Source organism: Lepisosteus platostomus, chromosome 3, assembly GCF_059453375.1.
Source record: "Lepisosteus platostomus isolate fLepPlt1 chromosome 3, fLepPlt1.hap1, whole genome shotgun sequence".
Taxonomy (NCBI): Eukaryota; Metazoa; Chordata; class Actinopteri; order Semionotiformes; family Lepisosteidae; genus Lepisosteus; species Lepisosteus platostomus.
In genome coordinates this window covers 21,428,428-21,450,996 of record NC_142613.1, presented here as the reverse complement: position 1 = coordinate 21,450,996, position 22,569 = coordinate 21,428,428, and the positions used below count along the sequence as shown (strand labels likewise).

General features: G+C 36.8%; 1 protein-coding gene across 3 annotated transcripts in view; it reads left to right on the top strand.

Annotated features, from left to right (window-relative positions):
* LOC148674628 (uridine-cytidine kinase-like 1) overlaps positions 1–21,896 on the top strand; it is a 40,877-nt gene extending 18,981 nt beyond the window's left edge. For 2 of the 3 annotated variants that reach the window (XM_088624937.1, XM_088624939.1), the window contains 10 exons: positions 1,264–1,453; positions 3,295–3,356; positions 11,694–11,713; positions 12,772–12,870; positions 13,704–13,797; positions 14,523–14,585; positions 15,350–15,472; positions 17,550–17,657; positions 18,453–18,609; positions 19,001–21,896. In XM_088624937.1, the coding sequence (XP_088481063.1) occupies positions 1,264–1,453; positions 3,295–3,356; positions 11,694–11,713; positions 12,772–12,870; positions 13,704–13,797; positions 14,523–14,585; positions 15,350–15,472; positions 17,550–17,657; positions 18,453–18,609; positions 19,001–19,077 (993 nt within the window). In that variant the 3' untranslated portion in view covers positions 19,078–21,896. Of the gene's footprint in view, positions 1–1,263; positions 1,454–3,294; positions 3,357–9,364; positions 9,382–11,693; positions 11,714–12,771; positions 12,871–13,703; positions 13,798–14,522; positions 14,586–15,349; positions 15,473–17,549; positions 17,658–18,452; positions 18,610–19,000 lie in introns of all 3 variants that reach the window. The other variant, XM_088624938.1, reaches the window with a different exon arrangement.
* Positions 21,897–22,569: the final 673 nt, after the last annotated feature.

Below are 22,569 nucleotides of genomic sequence, written 5' to 3'. Positions count from 1 at the left end.
CTATACCCTGAATCCTCTTAGTGCACATGACTGGGACTCGGGAGTTGTGAATGACAAAGAGCTCCACACATATGAAATGTCAGCAGTCCAGTAACACCCCACTCCATCCTAAACACAGGCCTGTTCCTGCACCCATTTTTCATACAGGCAAACGTGGCCAGTTGACAGCTGTGCTTGCTCTGTGGTTTGTGTGAGCAAGTTGGTCGGGTCACAATTTACAGTGATCTTTTCACCCTTTGACAGTCCTGTTGAGAAAGTGAATTGTGCTATCCAGAGGTTACCATTAATACTCATAATACTGCTCTCGCTGAGCTAAACTTTATTTTCAACATCTTGTCCTAATATGCCATTGTCAAGGTAAGAATTGTAGTTTCCTGAGTTGATTAGAATATAATATTTAAGATTGGGGTTTGTTGTGGGTAGATTTTGTTATATGGACCATATATATAGTGATTATGGGTATAATAGCAAGCGTGGTTGCCAATACCTAAATTCTTCTCAGTTTACTGTTAAAGGTGTGGTGTGTTTTTTTCCCCAAATGCTGTGGTAAAACTTGGTGTTTTCTACAGCGTCAGATCTTGAAATCGGTAATCCTTTAAAAAGTAATGCTACTGTTTTTTAAATTAATTTTCATGTTGCTTATCAAAATCCATTCACTGCAGTTGTTGAAACTGAATACATCAAAACATGGGTGAAAGTATTAGTATTATTAATCCCAGTACAAAGCTGAGAGGTCACTGTCAGGAGAAGGAAGATTAGAGTAAAATAAATGTTTCCTTTTTGCTGTTCTAACATTTACTGTTTTAATTTTTATTTTGTCTTTTCTTTAACATTCTCATATATTTTTTTAGAACACCAGCTACATGGATTATGAAAAAACAAGAGTTCTTACTAGAACTACATTGTAACATTTTTACTTTTGCATGGAACCAGTGTCCCTGATTATGTTTTTTTGTCTAAAAAATGACGATTCTGGAGATTTTGAAAATCGACAGGTGTAACTGCATAAAGGAGATTATGTCTCATCTCCCAAAGTGAATCTAGGAGACCTGTTTTTCTGGTTTCTCCTTGCTTAATTTCTTTCAGTTGAGCACACTCTTGCTAAGAATATTAGTATTTAATTCATTCTTCAGTTGTTATTATTAATTTACATTATTTTCTTACCAGATAATTCACTTATGCCATGAATCTTTTAATTTTCAAAAGAAAGTATGTTATTATGCTGTGTAATTATTGGTTGCCTCCTATTACCCTTGTCTGCAGCTGCTGGATATGAAAGTGTTTGTGGACACGGATTCAGATATCCGGCTTGTTCGCCGCTTGAAGAGAGACATTTCTGAGCGAGGCCGAGACATTGTAGGGGTCATTAAGCAGTACAACAAGTTTGTGAAGCCAGCGTTCGAGCAATACATTGAGCCAACAGTGCAAGTAGCTGATATCGTGGTTCCAAGGGGTAAGTCACGGCTCTTGAAGTTATTTATTTGTATTGATTTCTTTTCTTTCGGATCTGAACTTTTGACCTGAATTTAACGAGGAAGTCCTTTTGAGATTAAGATCTCTTTGTCCATGAGAGACATGGCAGATGGAGGGTAGTTGCTCAAACCTGTTTTCAGATTTTTCTGTGATGCCAATTACACAAAGGCAGTAGCTTCTGCCGTAGTGATGCCTGTCACTGTGCTGGAGAATTGTTGTGAACTTTCTTTTCCAGAGGAATAGCAACATCTGGTGGTCAAGCAATACCACTTCCAATGGCAATCTGATTTTCCTTGAATTTTCCCATTTTCTACTCCAGCCTTTCCTTTTTGAGACTTATAGTCAGGTGTATACCTTAACAATTTGCAGGTGGACATATGTATTTATAACTAAAGACTTGTTTCACAACAGGAAGTTGTGAACTTGTGGCATGATGTCCAGCTTAGGTTGTCTTTAGTAGTACTGTATATGGACCTATGATACAACATAAAAGAAATATAAATATTTAAAAACTTATATTTTTTATGTTGTATTTTCTTTTGCTTTTTTGCCTAAACCCATTTTTTGGCACTTACTACTTTTGACATTGACATGATAAGATGAGGAAGTGGGCATTAACTTGTGGCTTCTGTTCTTAAAGAGGGACGTATCCCTCTGCAGCATCTAATAATTTCCATGTCTTCCTCATTCAGGCTTCTCCACTGTACCATTCAGAATTTGACACACAAATGACTGTGCCTACTAAAGGCTATAACGTGTTGGACTTTTTGAAAAATCTGTTTTTTGTACAGTTATTTTATTCAGGAATAGCTTGAAAACTTAAAATAGCCCATTCTACATCAAAGTTGACTGAATAAAAAGCTCTGCAAATGATATCCTATGTTAAAATGATTAATTGGGCAATGTTACTTCTATGAAAGAGAAATCTGTTAGATTAGAAGATAAGATTACAGCAAATATTAGGATGTTACAGCTTTCATGTCTTTCTTTTAAAATTAAGAACTTTACTACTGATTGTTCATAATTTTTATATATAAATATTTAATGCATTATATATATCCTTATAATATAATGCGCATAAATGCACAACATATCATGGGGGCGTTAGGGTGGCAGGGTGATTAGCATTGCTACCTCACAGTGCTGGAGCACTGGGTTGAATTCCTGATCTGGTGTGCTGTCTGCGTGGAGTTTGTAAGTTCTCCTGTTTACATGGATTTCCTCCAGGTGCTCCGGTTTCCTCCCACAGTCCAAAGACATAATACTTCCAATGTGCAGTAGCCAAAGTGCACCAGTATGCTCACCTCACATCAGCTCTCAGGGAGGAGGAGAACAAAGTGATGAAGCCAGTTCATAGATGGGAATTATTAGGAAGCCATGATGGGTAAAGGCCTGGGGGAATTTTACAGTAACACCCCTACTCTTTTTTTGAAGAAATGCCCTAGGATTTTTAATGACCACAGAGAGTCAGAGTTGCTTGTATGTTAATAAGGCTTCTGATATAATTGGCCCTGGTGTGAATATGTGCATGTCTGTGTATGCTCTGCCATGGTCTGGTATCTCATCCAGAGTGTACCCTGCCTTGTGCCCATTGCTTGCCAGGATAGGCTCTGGCTCCCCCGCGGCCCTGTATTGGATGAAAAAGTTAGGAAATAGATTGAAAATATAATGGTGTTGTGCTATATTTTTTAAGAGCATTTAAATAGATTAAATAGATTTAAATGGTCTTTTTTAAGAATATCTCGGGTTTTTTCTTCTTCATGTAGTCCATTTCAACCAGTACTGCTGTTTTTGCTGTGTCTAACAGTTTCTGTGTTCCAGGGGGAGAGAACTTTGTAGCCCTGGACCTCATTGTGCAGCATGTCCATAGCCAGCTGGAGAAGGTAAGTAAGAGCTTTTGCATGTTAAAAGATGGAGTGAGGGGAGAGAGGGAGGGAATGGGTTTCAAAACTTCCTCTTTTAGAGCTTCCACAATGTGCAATTCTGAATCAGTCTGAAGAGGACTGAAGTAAGAGTCAGCTTTTGTAGGCCACACTTCTGCAGACCTTGGTCTCTCTTGCAGGGATGTTTACAGCTTGTAAACATTTTCCATAAGATTGAATTTCCATCAGCACTTTTTACAACTACCAGTTATGTTCCTGGTCTTACATTATCTGTGTGTTAATTCCACAATTCGCCCTGCCATTCAGCCAGCCTCTTAGTAAGGATTGTCTTCAGATCAGTCGTGGATGGTCTTAATAACATTTATCTGTCATACTAAGAGTTTCTAAAGGCTCAGAAAGTCTTGTGGCTGCCTTTGGAGGCTGTGGACGTTTGGCACCGATAGTTTGTTTTTAGTAAATACAAGAGAGCATTTCCTATCTTCTTCCCTGTTTTTTTGTGAATATGCTCACCTGTGAGTATGCTGAACCTGGATGAGGGCCCATCCTTAGACACGCCTAAAAAAAAAAAAATATGTAGCCCTCCACAAAAGAAAAAAATATGAGAGGGCCCAGAATAATAACTTGATTATTAACTTGAATAATAGTAATAACCAGGGCCAATATGTAGTGTGCAGCACTGGCTCAGTTCGCAACAGTCCAGTTGATTATTTCAAGTAACATTAGCCTTTGGAGAACATCAGATGGTTGTCATTTTCTGCCTGAGGATGCTCTGTATTTATTACTGCAGTGACTAGGTGAATTCTTGATTTCTTCACAAGTTCACATTGGAGTCCTGTAATATTGCATGATAAGGTACTTCAGACCTCCGGGATCACTGCTGAAAGTTGTAACCGTTCATCAATAAAACCAGCTAGCTAGGATCTGAAAAATTATTCTTTACGTTGTAGGATTCCCTATTATAAGTTGCCCTACTATATGTTGTTTCGCACTTACGTCTTTGATAAATTGAGGAACTTGATGTTAAAATCCCTGCACACTTTCTTACATAAAATGTGTCTTTTGTTTAAGGCACCAAAAGATAATTACTTTATTCCTTATGGATCTTAATTCCAAATGTCATTTTGCAGTAAGTTGCATTATAGGAATGTAACCTGGGACTTTTAATGGGGCACTCTGACTTTATTTGTTAAGCTATAAGTAAAGCATACAAGTGAATTTATTCTCCCTCACCTGAAGTTTTTCCATTAATTCTTATGGGGAAAAACCTCTAGCTTAAAGCCCAATGGGAAAAGTTTACACTCTAATGGTCTCAAACCCTCCATGTTTACATTTTTCTTGTGGAGAAAAATTCCCTTTAATATGTCGTTGTGCTGTACGTCATGACTTTCTGGTCCCTAGCCCCAACTGCTTGTAATCCTTTCTCAGCTATTGCTGTGCTGTATGACGGGGAACATAACTATCTGTGCAGAAGGTGCTGACTGAAAGGAAATCTAGTGTATCTCTGTGTTGACTCATCTGATGAGTGTACAGATGAAGAGTTAAATGAGCTTGGGGACTTAAGGCTCAGACTGCAAATCCATGCTGTGTGACCTGCCCCCTGTGGCACTGAGCTCTAGGTACAAAACTGGCCAAGTGTCACTGTGGTTAGCTGGGTAACAGTCTTCTTTTGACCGTGCTGTGCAGAAGCAACATGGGTCACTGGCTACTTGATGAAAGCTGTGTCTCTCCTCCAGGTGACAATATTTTTGTTTGGAATAGCACTTGAAAAAAAGGTGATGGGCTTCACAGTGTGTTCCTTAGGATGTGTAATGTACAGCAGGCTGTTTTAGAATCCCCTGTGCTCACGTGCAGTGGTGAGTCTAGCTGAATGTGAGGTGGTGATGTTGTGTTAAATAGGCAAAAATGGAGGAAATTGATGTATTTGTGATTTTATTTTACTTGAACGTGAATGCGAAGTAATCGGAAACAAAATGCAGATATTTTTTTACAAGAATGTAGTTTCCTGCCTAATCTTAAAACAGGCTTAAAGGTTGGATTAACATTAGTTTTTATTATTAATTTATTAATTATACCACACAACTTAGTATCTTCTTTGCGGGAACCAGAAACACTTGAAATAAGACAGTTAAGTAATATTTAGTGTTGTGTTTAATAGAATGTGCAAAATGATCTGAAAGTGAACAAGGGCATATTGTATTAAAGAATGCATTGTGACATGGTCATCTTACTGTACCATTGCTATGCCCCGTGATCCTTACTCACCACTATTATATGTGTGGTTGGCTTTTTGTAGTGGTGTGCGACTTAAGTGTATTAAGAGAATCCAAGTGAGGACTGAAAAGGTTATGAAATGCTGACCACATGCACCTGAAGAAAAACAAGCCAATTAATACTCAAGAGTAAGAATAGTCAAACCCGTTTGAAGGCCTCTTTCATTTTGGGGTGCTAATTAATTTGCCATGTATCAGTTTTTCTAGCATAAGAGGAAAACAATGATTTGTTTGCAAAGCACACAAATTGATTTGAGTTGTAAGGTTTTTAATACCAAACCAGATAAATTGGTAACAGTTTGAAACTAAGTGTAGCAGAAGGAGCTGAAAAGGTGATAATGCTCGACAGGAAGGTAGACAGCAATTAAACAGCTGTAGAGAAAACAGCACAGATGTTTATTATTTCCAAAAATAACCTTTTTTGTTATAATTGGTATACTATACATGTAGTGCTTAAAAATGGTGTTTAAACCAGTGATCTGCTGCTTACTGTATGTGACATGCAGCATCCTGAAGGAACTCCAATAGCCAAACTACACTTGTGGTAGCTACCATAAAATGCAGATCCTGATGACAAAAGTTAATTCATTGAAGAAGGAACTAATGAAACTCAAAGGGCTCCAAGAGGTTGAGGAACTGACAAAACTAACATTTAAAGGTGTTTGCAGCCTGGATTGTCAGATAACACTGAAGCTGAGAGAAGCTGGTCCCAGGTGGTGAAATAAAATAAATTTGATTCCCTGATAACCACTTCTGTTTTGTGTGGCCCACAAAAAATTAACTATAAGACCAGTGAAGTGTCAATATACTTTTTGTTAAATATGGTTTCTGAATGTGTTGAGTCTTTTAATTTTAATAGAACGGTAAAAAGGAATAACATTTTGAACACCAACAGAAAGAGCAGTGAAACAGGATTACAGCAATAGATACTCCTCCACTCTGCTGTTGGGACAATAATGAATTAAAAAAAAAACATTGTTTAGGCCTTTATATAAAATAGTGTTTTGTAATTCCCTGGCTATATGTTCTTTATTTTCTAACTGGGTCAAGCACTAGATCCGACTGCCACGTCTGTGTATCGAGCTCACAAACTTTATTATCTTCTCCCTGCTTTTTCAGTCTCTGCAATATTGTCATGAACAATATGAGAGATGTTTCAAGACGTACTTTATCGCACACATCTTTGCTTGTCTGTTGTTTTGTCCACCTGTTCAGCTTGAGCTTTTTTCCTGTAGAATGTGGTCAGTGTTTACCAACTTAGTGCCTGCAGGTGTTCTGTAGTCAGATCTCTTTCCTTCCAATTAAAGATACTAGTAAGCCTTTGATGATGCTAAGAACTTTAAAGAAAATGGGAAAAGGAAAAAAAGTATATCCAGAACAAGATGAGTATGGTGCCTCTAGGTTATTAGAAGTATTTTATAGGAATAACTATTGGTAACTTCTGTTTCATCTTTAATTCAGTACTATTGACCAGCAGCCATATCACTCTGGAACTCACAACTGGCAACCCACTGAAGTTAAGCAGGTGTGAGCCTGGTCAGTACCTGGATGGGAGACCTCCTGGGGAAAAACTAAAGGTTGCTGTTGGAAGAGGTGTTAGTGGGGCCAACAGGGGGCGCTCACCCTGCGGTCCTAATGCCCCAGTATAGTGACAGGGACACTATACTGTAAACAGGCGCTGTCCTTCAGATGAGACATAAAACTGAGGTCCTGACTCTCTGTGGTCTTTAAAAATCCGAGGGCGTTTTTCGAAAAAAGTAGGGGTAACCCCGGTATCCCCATCTATGAATTGGCTTCATTACTCTGCTCTCCTCCCCACTAGTAGATGATATGTGGTGAGCGTTCTGGTGTACTATGGCTGCCGTCGCATCATCCAGGTGGAGGCTGCACATTGGTGGTGGAGGGGAGTCCCCATTACCTGTAAAGCGCTTTGATTGGAGTGTCCAGAAAGTGCTATATAAGTGTAAGCAATTATTATTATTATTATTATTATTATTATTATTATTATTATTATTATTATTATAACTGTTGTGCAGTTCATGAAATTGTATAAAATGTATATCCTCAAAAATATCATTGTAAGGACTGCTTGTCTTTGCAGCATATATCTGATTGGTTCAAGCTGTTTACTAGAAAAGCTTAGGTGGATGTCCTTAGTGTATTTTTCTTATAGTGTCCATTCCTGTTAAAACTCTTTCATAAAAGACTAGCCATGTGCTTTTGAGATAAAAATGAAAAGATTCTAGGAGAGTTATCTCTTTCCCTACTCACGATAATGTTTTTGTTCACTTTCATAAAGAGTAGCAATTGACTTTATGGTTAATATGAAACAATCATTCTTATTCATTGCACAGACATAAAGGCCTCTAAGCTGATAGTCCATCAAACCCCCACTTTGATTCTCACATTTTTTCAAATTCTGCAATAATGTCTGACATTGAGTCAAAAAGACTTTAGTTCTAATTGTCAAATACTACATCTCCTTAAACGTTTACATGATTGTGCTTGAATTGAACAATGCTGTTTATTATTATTTCAAAAGCTTTAGAGAGTAGATTTAAGAGAATTAAAGACTCACCATCCCATTTAAACACAGTTTACTCATAAGTGCCATTTTGGGGTCGAAATTAGAAGGCATGTGGGATATTTAATTTTCTTCCATTAATTTAGAATGGCCTCTTTTTTGTCCTTTTTTTTACATGTCAATTTAGAAGGGCCAATTACTGTTCTATCCTGCTCACTACTGTTAGAACTGTTTAGATAAAGGTAGCATGTACTCATGTGCACTGTGAAGCCATCTGCTGTGTTTCATGCTATGTGAGCCCCTTAGCTGACCAAGCTATTGTGGGAGGTGGAGGAAAGACACAACTTTTTGTGATAACTCTGTAATCTTGGCCAGCAACAGAGGACAGTCAAAACTAAATTTCAGTTCCTGCATTGGGTGTTAATATCATGTATATAACATAAAAGACCAATACTGCAGAAGTGTTGAGCACAATGTATCGTAAGATGATATTACCCTGGGGAAAAAAAATAATTGTTAAAATCAGTTTTGTGTGTCATGATAAAATGCAGGAGTACTTTGCCTGCCCTGGACTAGATTGCATGCTGCATTTTGCCACGAGATTTTTTTTCAAATTAATTTTAACTACAGTTAAAGAAAGCAGGCTCAGTAATTATTTCCTGTTTTTTAGAACATTTTTAAATTCAACATGATTATGTGTTGAAGAACAGAAGGAAACTGTTTTGTCAATACAAAACATTAATAGACCTGTTTAAAACAAGAAACCAAAGTACAGTATTTTGAAAAAACTGCCTGGCACACTGTTATTAAATGATGTTGTTGTATGACTGTATAGCATTAGAATTACCAAAAAAGTACTTCAAACTATAATGCTGTTCTTCAAACAAAGTTTGTAATGGAACATAAACGGAATGTCTTCTTTTTAACTAGAATGAAAATAGCTAAGTTAATCTTAGAAAGTATTTTGAGGAATGTACATTTTGATTCATGGCAAAATGCTGAGACCGAAATTAACCCCAACTTTAGCCCAATAATTTTTGGACTGGTGTAGTTTAACTGCATATCTGCTGGCTTGTTTTTGTTTGAATGGCTTGGCTGTTGAGAGTGACATGTCATGTTTTCTTTTGTTTGTTTTATTTCTCTCCTCCCTCTGTGTGTGTTTGCAATGAATTACTCTTGCTAAACCCTGACCGAATGCACTCTAACCATCTCAGCGTGAAATCACAGTGAGGTATGACTGATGGGTAATGTAAAACTGTCTCTCATCCATTTTTTCTTCCTTTCTTTTCATTTATATGGATCAGTGTAAGTTGAAGAGAGCACAGAAGCTTAAATGCACAGTTTAGCCCTTTCTAACCATTTGGAAAGTGTTCATTAATTTAACAAGTACCCTCCCAGAATTTTAAAAGGAACTGTCCAGAGTTCCAAATAAATCCCATAACCTTTTCACAAAATTCTTGTTAGGTTACTTCTCAGGGGCCAACTCTGCCGAGTTTCTAGTCTGATACAAATGAACAAGTTGTAGGAGTGTAAATATTGCCTCTTTTGGACTTCTCTTAGAATCTGGATACCATTTGTCTTTTTTGTTCCCAATCTGGATGTGAAACATCAAAGAGTAATTTCAATCAGGAGTCCTTAAGAGTTCATCCTTTCATTTTGGGGAAAACCTTTGTCACGTCTGTGTCTCACTACACCTGTTCTAAACCTGAGGATTAGAAGAGTGTTAGTTTTTTCAGCCCTCATTTTTGATCAACTGCACTGTTGAAAACTGAATTGCAGCAGCTTCCTAATGGCTGTACCCTTACGTATTGTTTTTATTTTATTGTTATTGTTTTTTAATATGTATTTTTCAAGCATGTTAGTCTTAAGCTCTGCAGTCACTGTTTGAACCTTAGCTATGCCATTAGCTGGCAGTGACCAGGAATTTCCTCAGTTGAAAAAAACTATTTGATGGCTAGAATAAAGCACATGATGCACAGATACAAAAAAACAGACGATGATCTGATGTTACTAAGAAGAGGAATCGCATCTGTGAGAAAGCAAAATTTAGATTAATTATCAATTTTGCATTCTTGCACCCTGTGATTAAAAAGAGGACTTACCGTGCTATTAGAGGTGAATTAGACAAACACAGACACTGCTTTTTGTTTACCTTCATGTTACCTTTTTGGATATTCTTGTTTTTCATTGTCATAATAACCAAGTAATTGCCCCTTTACATGCAAGGTCATGCTGAATGTACAATCACCATTTTGTCAACAAGGTTGTATGTGTGAGTATTATACATTTAAAGCAAATGTACAAGTATCCCAAAGCAAAAAAAGCAGATAACTAAATTATCCTTATTCAGATTAAACTTTACCCATTGACAATAGTACTTATTGCAACTACGTTATTGCATAATTCCAGGTAATTTCTCTTCATTCATGTGCAGACAAAATAAGATGTATTTTAATTAAGCTAGTCTAAACGTTTCATTTATGGGGACGTAAGTTAAGAATAAAGCAAGAGTGTTCCTTTTATCCTTGTTTCTGGCAGGTGTTGGGAAGATGCCCATTAACTGGTGCCCCCTTGTATAATAATCTTAATGAACTAGTTCATTTTCGAAAAAAACAAACAAGAAAATGGCATGAAAGGCTACTGTATGTTTTCTTTTGGGTCTCTCTTTCAACAAAGTTGATACTTGCGGTTATTGCTAGCACAGGTTAATCTTATTTCGATGGTATGCACCAAGCTCTAATGTCTCTTAGTCTGTTTTTCTTACGATTTCTGCTTTAAGCCATTAACATGAACAAAAAAGGAAATGTCAATAATGCATTATTATAAATGAATGCAGGGAACTTTGGGGGACTTTGCAAGGATAAGAGAGGCTTTCAATCAGCCAGAGAAGCATGTTCTTTCTCATTTTTTGTCAACCTCAACAGTTCTATCAAGACACACCGTATTAATCAGATTTAGTTCGTGAGCAAGTGGCTAGCAATTTACATTGCTTCAAATGCATTAAATGAGGCTCTGCATTCTTCATCCTGTCAAGCATATCTGCAAATGTGCTGCAGATAGAGGAATGTTAAGAGAAGGCTTCAATTTGATTCACTTATGAAGTGCACATTTTATTTCATTATTGAAGAGACCAGGTTTTTGTTTGCATTGATCTTTATGCAACAGCTGCCATTCTTGAATTAAGACAATTGAGAGATTGGCTCATTGTGAATATGATATGCTTTCATTTTAAAGAAAGCGCCCATACTGCATTATTGACACTGATGTGGTTTTCTAAGAGCTCAGTACCATCCAAATAATTTTTTTCTCAAAAACGAAGGTCAAAACCCAGTTGCTGCCATCTTCACTCAGCCTGCTTTGAGGGTAAGGTGTTCAAAGCCAAAGAGGATATGAACACCTGCCTGGCTCCTTCTTTCTCAGCTTTTTTTAACTGATTGTGTGCCCTTCTCTGTGCTAGCGTCTAATTCAGATGTCTTTTCTTTGTCTTTTTTTTCTGTCTTTGTCATCACTTGTCCCGCAATGAATAATTGTCACCTTCTACAGAGGAAACTCCGCTGGGATATGTGAGGATAATAAACTAGTGTTTCTTCTTTTTAGTTTTTTTTAAACATTTTTTTTTTCTTGTTGCTGTTCTAGGATGTATCTTTCAATTTTTTCCATTGTTTTGTTAATTGCTTAACTTAAGTGCATTTCTTTTCTGATTTCCCTCAACTCTGGCTTTCCTCTCCAGAAATTTTTAAAGAACAAAAAAAAAATCAAAACCTAAGCTACTTCCTTGCAGGCAACACAAATGAAGCCGACTTGATGGACAGCAAGTTTTTTTTCCCCCCATTTAAACACACATTTCTTCTGCGCCTACAACCTAATTTGAATATATGCCCTCTACTTTTGGTTTGTGTATTTGAACTATCAAATTTCATGAGATTAAATTTGATTTTCTAAAATTTACTCTTGATATCCTGTACAAAGAAAAAATGAATTAATATAGTGCTTAATGAAAGTTTTGTAGCCATATTTTGTTGAAAATGTACTTGACAGGGTTGGTTTTTGTAGTGTCGCTTCGCGCGTCTTTGTCAGCTTTATGCTTAGAACCTTTAAGGGAAGGAAGGAAATTCAGTGGCTCAATCATTGCCCTGGTACCCCAGTGTTAATCTGGTTTCACCCGGCTGAGATCTCTGCATCTGTATTTTCTTCCAGTTAACATTTTGGGAAATTAAAATTGGCTTTACTGAATAATATATGAGCAAATTATTCACAGTTTTAAACTATTTAATCAATGTACGTATGTCATGCTTAGAGGTTTTCTGGCGCTGCTTGTTTCTGGCAGCCACACACAAGAATGAAATGCTCACAGCTAGTCTGTCTGGATTTGGAAGTAATCAATTTAACTTCTAGTTAACAGCTTCCAGTCTTCAATTGTTGTTGCCAGCTTCTAAGCATAAATGCCCCCTTTGCTTGCTTGTTTGATTATTGTGAATTAAGAGGAAAAAAAAAAGAAACTTTTTTTTTTCTTTTTTTTTTACTTAAAGTGTTTGCAGTTAGCTTGCTTCGGCAGTATTTTGGTTTTCTGCTGCCCTGCCAGGGCTGGATTTGTAAATACGTCTCATCTCTTGACACACAGAGCGGCTCTGGCGTCTGCCCATCAAGGCCAGCCCCTGCCAAAGACCCTGAGCGTCATGGAGAGCACCCCACAGGTCAGGGGCATGCACACCATCATCAGGTGAGTCAGGAGAAGCCGACCAGAAACTGACAAGCTTCTCACAGAGCAAGGTGACTTCTTTCAAAAAGAGTGTTGCTTCATGTCATTTTCTTTTTTTTCTTGTTTTCTTTCATTACCTGTTTATGTCTCTTGGGATGCAGATACATTTCACTTTTATTGGACAGTCATTCAGAGTTCATTGTTTTCTTTATTCGTTACACATTCAAGGCATTCTTTCACAACACAATAAATAACATTAATTACCTTTGGGTGACCTTGTCTGCCCCAGTCATAGCTCCATACACCCTCTCCTTCAGGAAGTAAGATGTGGGGAAGTTAAAGTTGTTTCACTCACCTATGACGCTGAATGGTATAATTAAGTTTCACGTGAAGTGGGTTTCTCTAAATATATTTGCTGTGCTTTTTTCCTCTCCTACGGTCATTTTGCTTGGGTTGTGCATTACAGGTGTGTTATTCTCCATACAGTAGTCATAAACAAAACTGTTATTGTCACTATTCTAAAATTTAATTTGGTGCTGATTATAGTTACACAGTTAATAAGATAGACCCCAATTTGTTTGGTTTTTGTTTTTACAGATTTGCAAATACCCAGGCCTAGAGCATAAGCAAAACCATTTTTACTATTGCTAATGTAGTTGTGCTTTGTGTTTTACAGTTAATAAGAGCTCTTGAAAACCACTAACACACTCCAGTCAGTGTGCAGTGAAAGTAATACATTGTACATCCCGACACCCTGACTCTGGGTTTTCTGAACAAGTGCTGTGATTTTTTTCTTAATTGACACACAAACAGCACTTTGGCCATTAGTAATACATCACTTGATTTCTCCACAGGAATAAGGACACAAATCGAGATGAATTCATTTTCTACTCCAAGAGATTAATGAGGCTTCTTATTGAGCATGCTCTCTCCTTTTTGCCTCTCAAGGTGAGTGCTTTGTTCTAACTCCAGAAAGGAACACTTCGATTTTAAATGTTGCCCAGATTCATCATGCTGTATCTCACTCATGTACCAAGGCCAGAAGGCTACTTCATTGCACTCAAAAGCACCACATGAGCAAAACAAACTAATTGCCATTAAAAGCATTTTTATCTAATTTTGCCGCTGGGTTATTGATCCAATGAAGTGGATACATTTCTTTAACATCTGTTAATGCCAGGGAATACAAATCAAGAAAAGGTTTTGTATTGTACATTTGGAAATAACTACTGTCAATTAAATAAATATATTTACTCAGTCACAATCTTCAGCCTTTTACTTTTTTCTCCTGAAGGCCATTGTGGACTTAAGTTTTCAGCTGTTATACTTGGAAAACATTCTATGGTGTTGCTCTTTGATCAACTATAGTAGGATCTGAAGTCTGTCTTTCAGGCTACTTGTGAACCGAGTTCTACTGCTGACAGTCTACAAAAAAAACACAATTAAAAAGAATAACCTATTGACTGTGAAGGATGTTTAATCCTGTTATAATCAAGGGTATATCTTGTGTTTAATTGCGAAACAAGCCAATTCAATCTTTTCTGTACAATTTGTAATGATATATGTTGGGTTGCTTTTTACAGCTTACAGTTAAACATTAATCGTTTTATGCTTTGCACATCATTTTCCTATTACAAGCAAAACTGCTCCTTTCACTGCTCCTTTCCCTCCAGCCCATTTCCGTGGAGACTCCGCAGGGCACCATCTATGAAGGAAAAAGACTCAGTGGCCAAAGGGTGAGCCTACTTTTGAGCTATCATGTCAGCATTTCTAAACTGAGTGCCCTTGAAATAATTGAAAGATTTTTCACGGCAGGTCTGTGAAGAAAAGAGTATAAAATGTCATTGAAGGCTACACATGAACTTCTGTTAAAAAAGTATGTTTCCGTAGTGCATTACTTCACTAGTATATGGTTAGAAGGATCAAGTAAAGATTAATTCCACACTGAAAGTAAAAATAATAAACACAATGTTTTGGCTGTAGAGCCTTTTTCAAACGTGAACACAATAAGAAGTAACTCTCTATCCACATAAGGAATATGGATTTAAAGGGCCTTTTTGTTGCAGAAGAGTGATAAAGTGCCACAGTGTTTCAGACCTGTAAACTTTCACACTTCATCTGAAAAATCTGTGTGTGTCTTGAGGGATTTTGTTGTTTTATGGGATGCAGTCATTTCATTTGTGGCCTCAGGTGGATATAAAACCTGTTTATATTTCATCATAAAAATGTATGGAATAACCATCTGGTCTTTGACCAACAAGACTGTTATACAGTAGCTGCCAAGTTCCTGCCTAGTAAAAGGTTGCAGAGTTTTATCTCATTTATTTCTCTTTATGGACAGAACAATGGTTATTCTCATTCCCAATTATTTGTTTTCAACTGTGTCTAGTGTTTTGCATCACAATGTAGTGTAGTTCAGATCAACAGTGTGCCTCTTTACTCAATCCTGTACCTTCCTAGCCAGGCTGTGTATCTTGATTCCTGCCAGTCGCTTCTCTAGATAACGGGCGTCTCCATCCTACGTGCTGGAGAGACAATGGAACAAGCACTCATGGCCGTGTGTAAAGATATCCGCCTGGGAAAGATCCTGATCCAAACCAACCATGATACTGGGGAACCAGAGGTATAGAAGACTTGACCTCTTGTTAACCATTCTGTACTCATTCTTTGCAGAGATGTATGAACTACAGGGTCTCTTTACACAACATTTATTTTTACACGTGTCTGTGCTTGTGATCACAGAGGATACTTTGCGGGGGGTGTCACTTTGGGAGCAGTGAAATTCTATATCGGAGATTATAAAAGAGTGTACACAGAGGTATGGCAGATACAGTATAAGCAGAGAAAATGAAATTCTACATTTGCAACAAAGAAGAGGAAACTGAAAATTGAAACTGCAAAATTTGCATAACACCCTTTTTCTGTGTTCTTATTTTAGATAATTAAAATGATTTTTAAGGGATCACACGTATTCTTCCTGATTGCCCAATTAGGAGTCACTTAAGGCAGTTATTTGATAACATTTCTCTTTTTTTTTTTTCAAATGAAACATGTTGAGGTGGAAATGCTTCATCATGGTTCAGCCCCCTGATGCTACTAAAAGCTGCTTGTTGCTGCTTTTATTCCCTAAAAGTGTGGTTCCTTGCAGTGGAGAGAGAGTGTCTTCAGTGGTATAAATTAAGTACAAATATATGTATTCCAAAACAAAAGTATTAAGATGGTACAGAATATAACATCCTGTAATGTGCTATACAAAGTATTTTTTTTCAAATCCAGCCAGTGTTATCTGGCAGAAGACCTTAAAGACCTCCCCACTATTAATCCTCCTTTTTGCCTTATCCTTGGGCAGTCAGAGTGATTTACCAAAAATATGATAGCAGGCTACATTTTTTTAAAAAGATCACAATCTTGTTCCTTTAGGGCATTCATTAATCTTGCAAGGTCCGATCACTTGCCATGGTAGAGACGAAGCTAGGTGCATGCACAGTATACAGTGCATGTGTGCGAAGGGGTCATCATTGTATCTGTAATTTCTTATACTATGTGAGTCTTTTGGTACAGTGGCTTATCCCCATCTGAAGAGGGGGAAAGTTAGGGAGGTCTTGTGATCTCATCTTCCTTTCCCAGTTTACTGTTTCCCAGCAGTGTATTATATTTTATAAAGTGCAGTATACCTCACAGGCCCTGCAGACATGCAGGACTATTATTTTTCTTGAGAGGGAAACAAAAACACTTAGCAAAGTCACATTCCCATTTGTTTTTAAAAGACTGTGCTGTGTGTGTGTGGAAACCTATCTGACACTGTACAGTGTCTTTTAAACTGTCTTTAATGTTTAACAATAGCAAAGTAAATATAAGGTTAAATAGAATTTAATCTTGTAATTTTTAAACAGAGAACAGGAAAGTATTATGTTAGACAAGTTAATTAGAATTCTTAATTTTTATACTGTAAGTATAATTCTGCTAAACTCTTTTTTTCATGGATGATAATTTCAGATATATCATTTAAATTGTCATCTGTAGTGTCATTTTCATTTGTAGTTTTATTGCTGTTTTAATAAAATTTCGAATAGCTATTTATAGAATATCTCTGTAGATATGTGGTGAGAAAGAAGACAAAAGCAATCACACACCACAGAAATAAAAAGGTTGTCAGATATCAGCTAGACAAAATAGGATTTGTTGACTATAACTAGCTATCACCTAGTGCAAACTATAACTGAGTGAGCTGCCCCATGAATCCATTGCTCAGTAGGATTCTCTGTATTAGCACCATGGTCATTCTGCCTTATAGCACCGTCACTCAGTGCGCTGAATTATATAACCTTCATTTTTTTAGTCGCTCATATGCGTCTTGGTAGCCTCATCTTAAACATTCCAACTGGTAATGTGTGCTTAAAAAAGGTTACTTTGCCAAAAAGGTGGTCCAACATCACATTTGCATTCAGCTTTCATTCTTCCTTTTAATTTCCAGTATACTCAGTCATCTAATTGTTCTCGTCTTTTTGTCTTTTTTTGTCAAATTTCACCAGACACCACTGGCACATATTGTATAATTGTTACATGTGACTTCTATAAGATTTTATAAATGTAGTTCAGTTTTTTTTTATAAAAGTAAATTAGGTCGAGCCTAACTGCAATAGAAAATATTATTCTACAACCTGGGAGTGACATTTTTTTACATATGCTTTATTTTGCAGCTACACTACCTTAGGTTGCCTAAAGATATAAGTGAAGACTATGTGATTTTAATGGATAGCACTGTGTCAACTGGAGCAGCTGCTCTGATGGCAGTGAGAGTATTGCTGGTAAGTAAACTTCTTTAGTACTTGTACTATAGTCTCTGCTTTCTGAGCACCAGCTGGTATGAATGTGCAGAGCACACAATGGGGAAATGAAGTAAATTCACTATTTGCTACAGTAAATGTCTAGTTAATAATAATCCAGAGGAAGCCCTGAATGGCACTTCTTTAAAGTGTCTTTATAGACTGAGGTTGTGTTTAGTCCACCATGCAGATTTCTACAAACTCAAGCCAACTACAGATAAATACATGTAGCACCCTCACTTTTCCCAGCCAAATCTGTACCATGTTACTTTTTCACCAAATCACACAGCATTAAGGTTTGTGCCCAGCTTGTTGGAACAGAATAGACACTCGGGATTTGATGTTAGCCCAAGTGAACCTGCATACCATTTTAAATAACTGTAACTCACAAGTTCTTGACGCAGAGCTTTCTGGTTCTTTCTGGTCACATATGGCAGCATAGTTTTTTTCTTTGTGAAGAAAAACCTACGAAGAGGATTAATTGAATATTTATATTTAAAGATAACAATTTGAATTAAAACTAACAGGATTCAAAGAACATGTCATAGCATGCCAATGATGTGTTTCACCTCAATGAGTCAAAAGATGTATTTTAATACAGCCTGGGAACCTGTGTTTTACTTTCACTTCATATAACCGTAGCTGTAGAAAACATAAGATCTGACACGGTGAGCGCTGATTAGCCATGACACCTCCAGAGAAGTTCTTTGTAGTAAACCTGTTTCCATGGCTTACCCAGTAAAGTAATCCGGGGTGTTTCTTCTAATGTCCATGTAGGATCACGACGTGCAGGAGGACAAGATCTTCCTGCTGTCTCTCCTGATGGCAGAGATGGGGGTTCATTCTGTGGCATATGCTTTCCCCAAAGTGCGCATTATCACCACAGCTGTGGACAAGAAGGTCAATGACGAATTCCACATAATTCCCGGGATAGGTGAGCACCAGTATTTGTCCAGGCTGCGATCATTCATAACTTAAGTCCACCATCCCCTTTTGGGGTCCAGATCTACGGTATCAATTCATCTACCATGCTCTTATTGAAAGTGGGATGTTTTCTATCGTCAGAGGTATAGTTTTGCTTCTTTATTGTAGGTTGTCTCTGATGTTTCTTTAGTGGGTGTTGTGTCCTGATATAATTGTAATATCACTAGCTCTGCTTGAGCTCAAATTGTGAGTTAACGTGGTATTCATCGCATTTACAATTGCAACAATTTGGGGGTTGCTTTGTCCAGGATAGTCTATCTCTGATAGCCCTAGGGCATTTTTTCAGAACTGTTTTTGATACAACGGTGTTAATTTCCTATCTGGTTGTTTGTCTTTTGCAGGTAATTTTGGAGATCGGTACTTTGGCACAGATGCTCCTTCGGACTGGTACGAGAGTGACGAGGGAATGGACTATTGAACAATTTGAACATAGCCAGGAATACTGCATGAGCAGCACATTCTTAAAAAGTGACTGATGTTCAAGAGGTGGAAAATTGTAAACCAGCTCTTGGCTTTACCTTATTTTACGCCATGCCTGGTATATTTATCGTTTTTACCATGTTTACTAGAATGGGGATGTAAAACATTTATTTTAAGGTCACAACTGAATTTTTTTTCTGTAGTATCCAAAGGACAGAACTTGAAGTTTCCTTAGCCACAGTACTGTACCTTCCAGACTCTCCCAAATCAGTTGCAGGTTTATGCTTTCATTAATGACTAAAGGGAGCCAGGTATGTTATGATTGGCTGATCCCATACCTTTTAAAGTGGATTTTTTCCATCAGTGAAAAATCTTCAATTACTTCCATATCTCAAAGCTTACTTCAATAATAGCCACACAAATTAATAGCCTGGATTCTGTGCTTAGTTCCGCCACAAGTGTGGCTGCCATTTTGGAGCTTCTCTCCATATTTACCATGACAGTCAACCAAAATGGTGGGGAAAAATTAAAAGTACTGTAGAAAACAGAAAATGCTTTTTTCAATAAACACCAATTATGTGTGTGTTCATTTTCATTAAGATAAGAATCTGTGATTTGCACTGTAAGGATGGCAGATGGTCCACAGAGACTACAAATAACAGGATTTTTGCATTTTCTGAAATAAGGTGTCTCCTGTAGCAAAGTACTGCTATGCACAGACACATATTTACAGTACATTGAAGATTAGAGTTGCACAAGGGGAGGAATAAAACATGTAAGATTGCACAGTATGTGTATAGAGATAAATCCATAAATCTAGACCTTTGAAAGAATGGCCTGCACTCTGGGACCACAGTAATTGTTTTTTTTATCCGCCTGTGCACTATATTCTGATTATTTGTAGTTCCAACCACAGAACTTCCTTGGGAGTCAGAAGGCAGGGTTGATCATTTTTAGTCACTGATGTGTAAAATTAACTGAAGCTCTGTTCTTGAAAGGCCTGCCATTTGGGGAGGAATAAATGTTTCCTAGCTTGTAATATGAAACTCGAGGTTTAAACTGATCTGTTCTTATATTATTGTTGAACTGAAGACTCGTAAATGTGTTGTCACAAATTTATTTTGTAGGCACTGTCTGTTGTTTCTGGGGTAAATACTTGAATTGACCTTTTTTTTGTCTTTTGTAAATTATTGCTTTGTTCATTATTTTATTTAATGTCTTTAGGTTGTATGTTTGTGGTTAATATTGTCTTTAAAAGACATTAGCTGTTCTTAGAATGTGTTTAAGAAAAAATGTTCAAAGAACCTCACTATCTATAAGTATAAGTAATATACTACAGGCTTTGAGCAGTTATGGTTTTGGTGGCACATACAGTATGTTTCTCTGTACAACTTCCTTAGCATTAACAAAGCTGTAAGCCTCACACTCATTGAAAGGTTTGAAACACCAATGCTTAACTGCACAGAATTTAAGCAGTACTGTTCTTGGTTCTGTTTATTGTTTTCCTCTAGCTATTACTGCATCTGATTTTAATGATCATCATAGAAAACATGAACACTTGAAAGACAAGAAAAATGATTGCTCAACTGAGGAAACGCCAATTAATAGCTGTTTTCAAACATTTCAAAAAGACTTGTGTAAATGAAGTGTAGTAGTGGACATTAGGTAGTAACCTGTCCCCATCTTCAAAATGATCAAATGACACTATTTAACTGTCTTCTGTTTTACCATTTGACACATAGACACATCTTAGGTTGTGTGGAATTTTGGATTGTGAATTTAAAAAAGACCAAGCTTTATATTGACCAGAAATGGAATTTGTGTGATTACTTAACCTGTAGCTTGGATCTCTTGACCAAAGGGCCCAAATAAGACTGTGATTCTGAGCTACTGTACACTGTTTTTGATTCATTTATTGGCACGTGAACTAGACTTTTGTGTCTGAGGATGTGAGACCTCCATATGTGTCAGTTTTTCATAGAACGTTTTCCTGAACAGTACTTCATTAATATCCAACTGTATTTCTGTTAACTAAAATAACTTTTCCTATTGCTTCTACCAAGTGTGGACTGTATTTTTTAAAATATAGCCACATCTTTCAGTATTTTTTTTTAGAAATAGTTCTTCTGGCGAAGGGTAGGTGTCATAGAATTTTCTTTGGCCAAATACAGGTGAGTTGGTGTTGACATTGAGGCTTTCAACATGTTTGCAGAAGAACAGGGTGTGGTTGTGCTTATTTCAACAACTCTATCATGAAAACTATACACATCGGTGCATGAAATGTGCTTACCATGAGGACAGTGGGAAAGACATTCTGTTCTCACTCTGTTCCACACTGGGCAGATTCAGACAGTTGTGTACCATGTTCTCCCATGAATGCAAACCATTATGGGGGCAGTGATGGTTACATTGTGCTGATGGTTACATATAGCCTCTTTGTGTTTATCACTATCTATGGAAATCAGTCTAGATCTAATTTATTTATGTTTCCTAAATTGAATTCATTTACACTGAGCTCTTTTATCTGGACATTTTATTCTTTATGTAATTTCCAAGATTGAGAGTTATGCCTTGTGAAACAGTCTTTAAAGGGATTCTGTATGAACTGCATGATCAAGTCCTCATTGTGTGTGCTGTTGTGAGCAAAAGAAAATGGGACAGAGAAAAATCCTTGAACATTGAAATGTTATCTTTGTTTTCATGAGTCATTCCATGACATTTTGTTAAAACATACATCTCTTTCCTCATGTTTGAAGTCTTTATCTGTAGTTTTAATTTTTATTTTGTTTTATGTTAAATTAAATATTACCAATGTTATTGGTGGTCTCTTTAAATCTTATGGTCCTACATCTGCAAGCATATTAGACATATTTTGGGATGCAAATAGGGGTTATTAATGTTTTATTCAGAACTTACTAAAGTGTGATACCAAACATATTCAGATGTGTGTTTTAGTGTACATTTTAAAAATGAAGAAATAGAACTAACATTCTATATTTTAAGTATTTTTTACTATATAATATTGTTCTTATCTGTATCAATACTACTTTTTATGTTTATCTAACATAAATGTTTGTTTATATGTTTTTTGGTATCCTTCACCCTAGTAAGTTATAAAAGTGTTCTAGTGAGTCATGTAAAATACAGGAGGGTAGCTGTGTCAGCATGCGTAGGCTGCAAAGGATCAAGTAATAGGTTTATTCCATGCTGAAAGGAGAAGAAAGAAAATACAACATTTCGACCGTGGAGCCTTCCTCAGGTGAGGTGACACCTGAAGAAGGCTCAACAGATGAAACGTTGTGTTTTCTTTCTTCTCCTTTCAGCATGGAATAAACTTATTACTTGTTCCTATGTAAAATACAAGGCACCAGTTTTCTCTGATCGGCACTGATTCTATGTTTTCAAACGTCATAATTTTACTTAAATATAAATATTTACTACAGTATATAACATTTAAATATTGTATCATAATATGCATAGGTCCTATGCT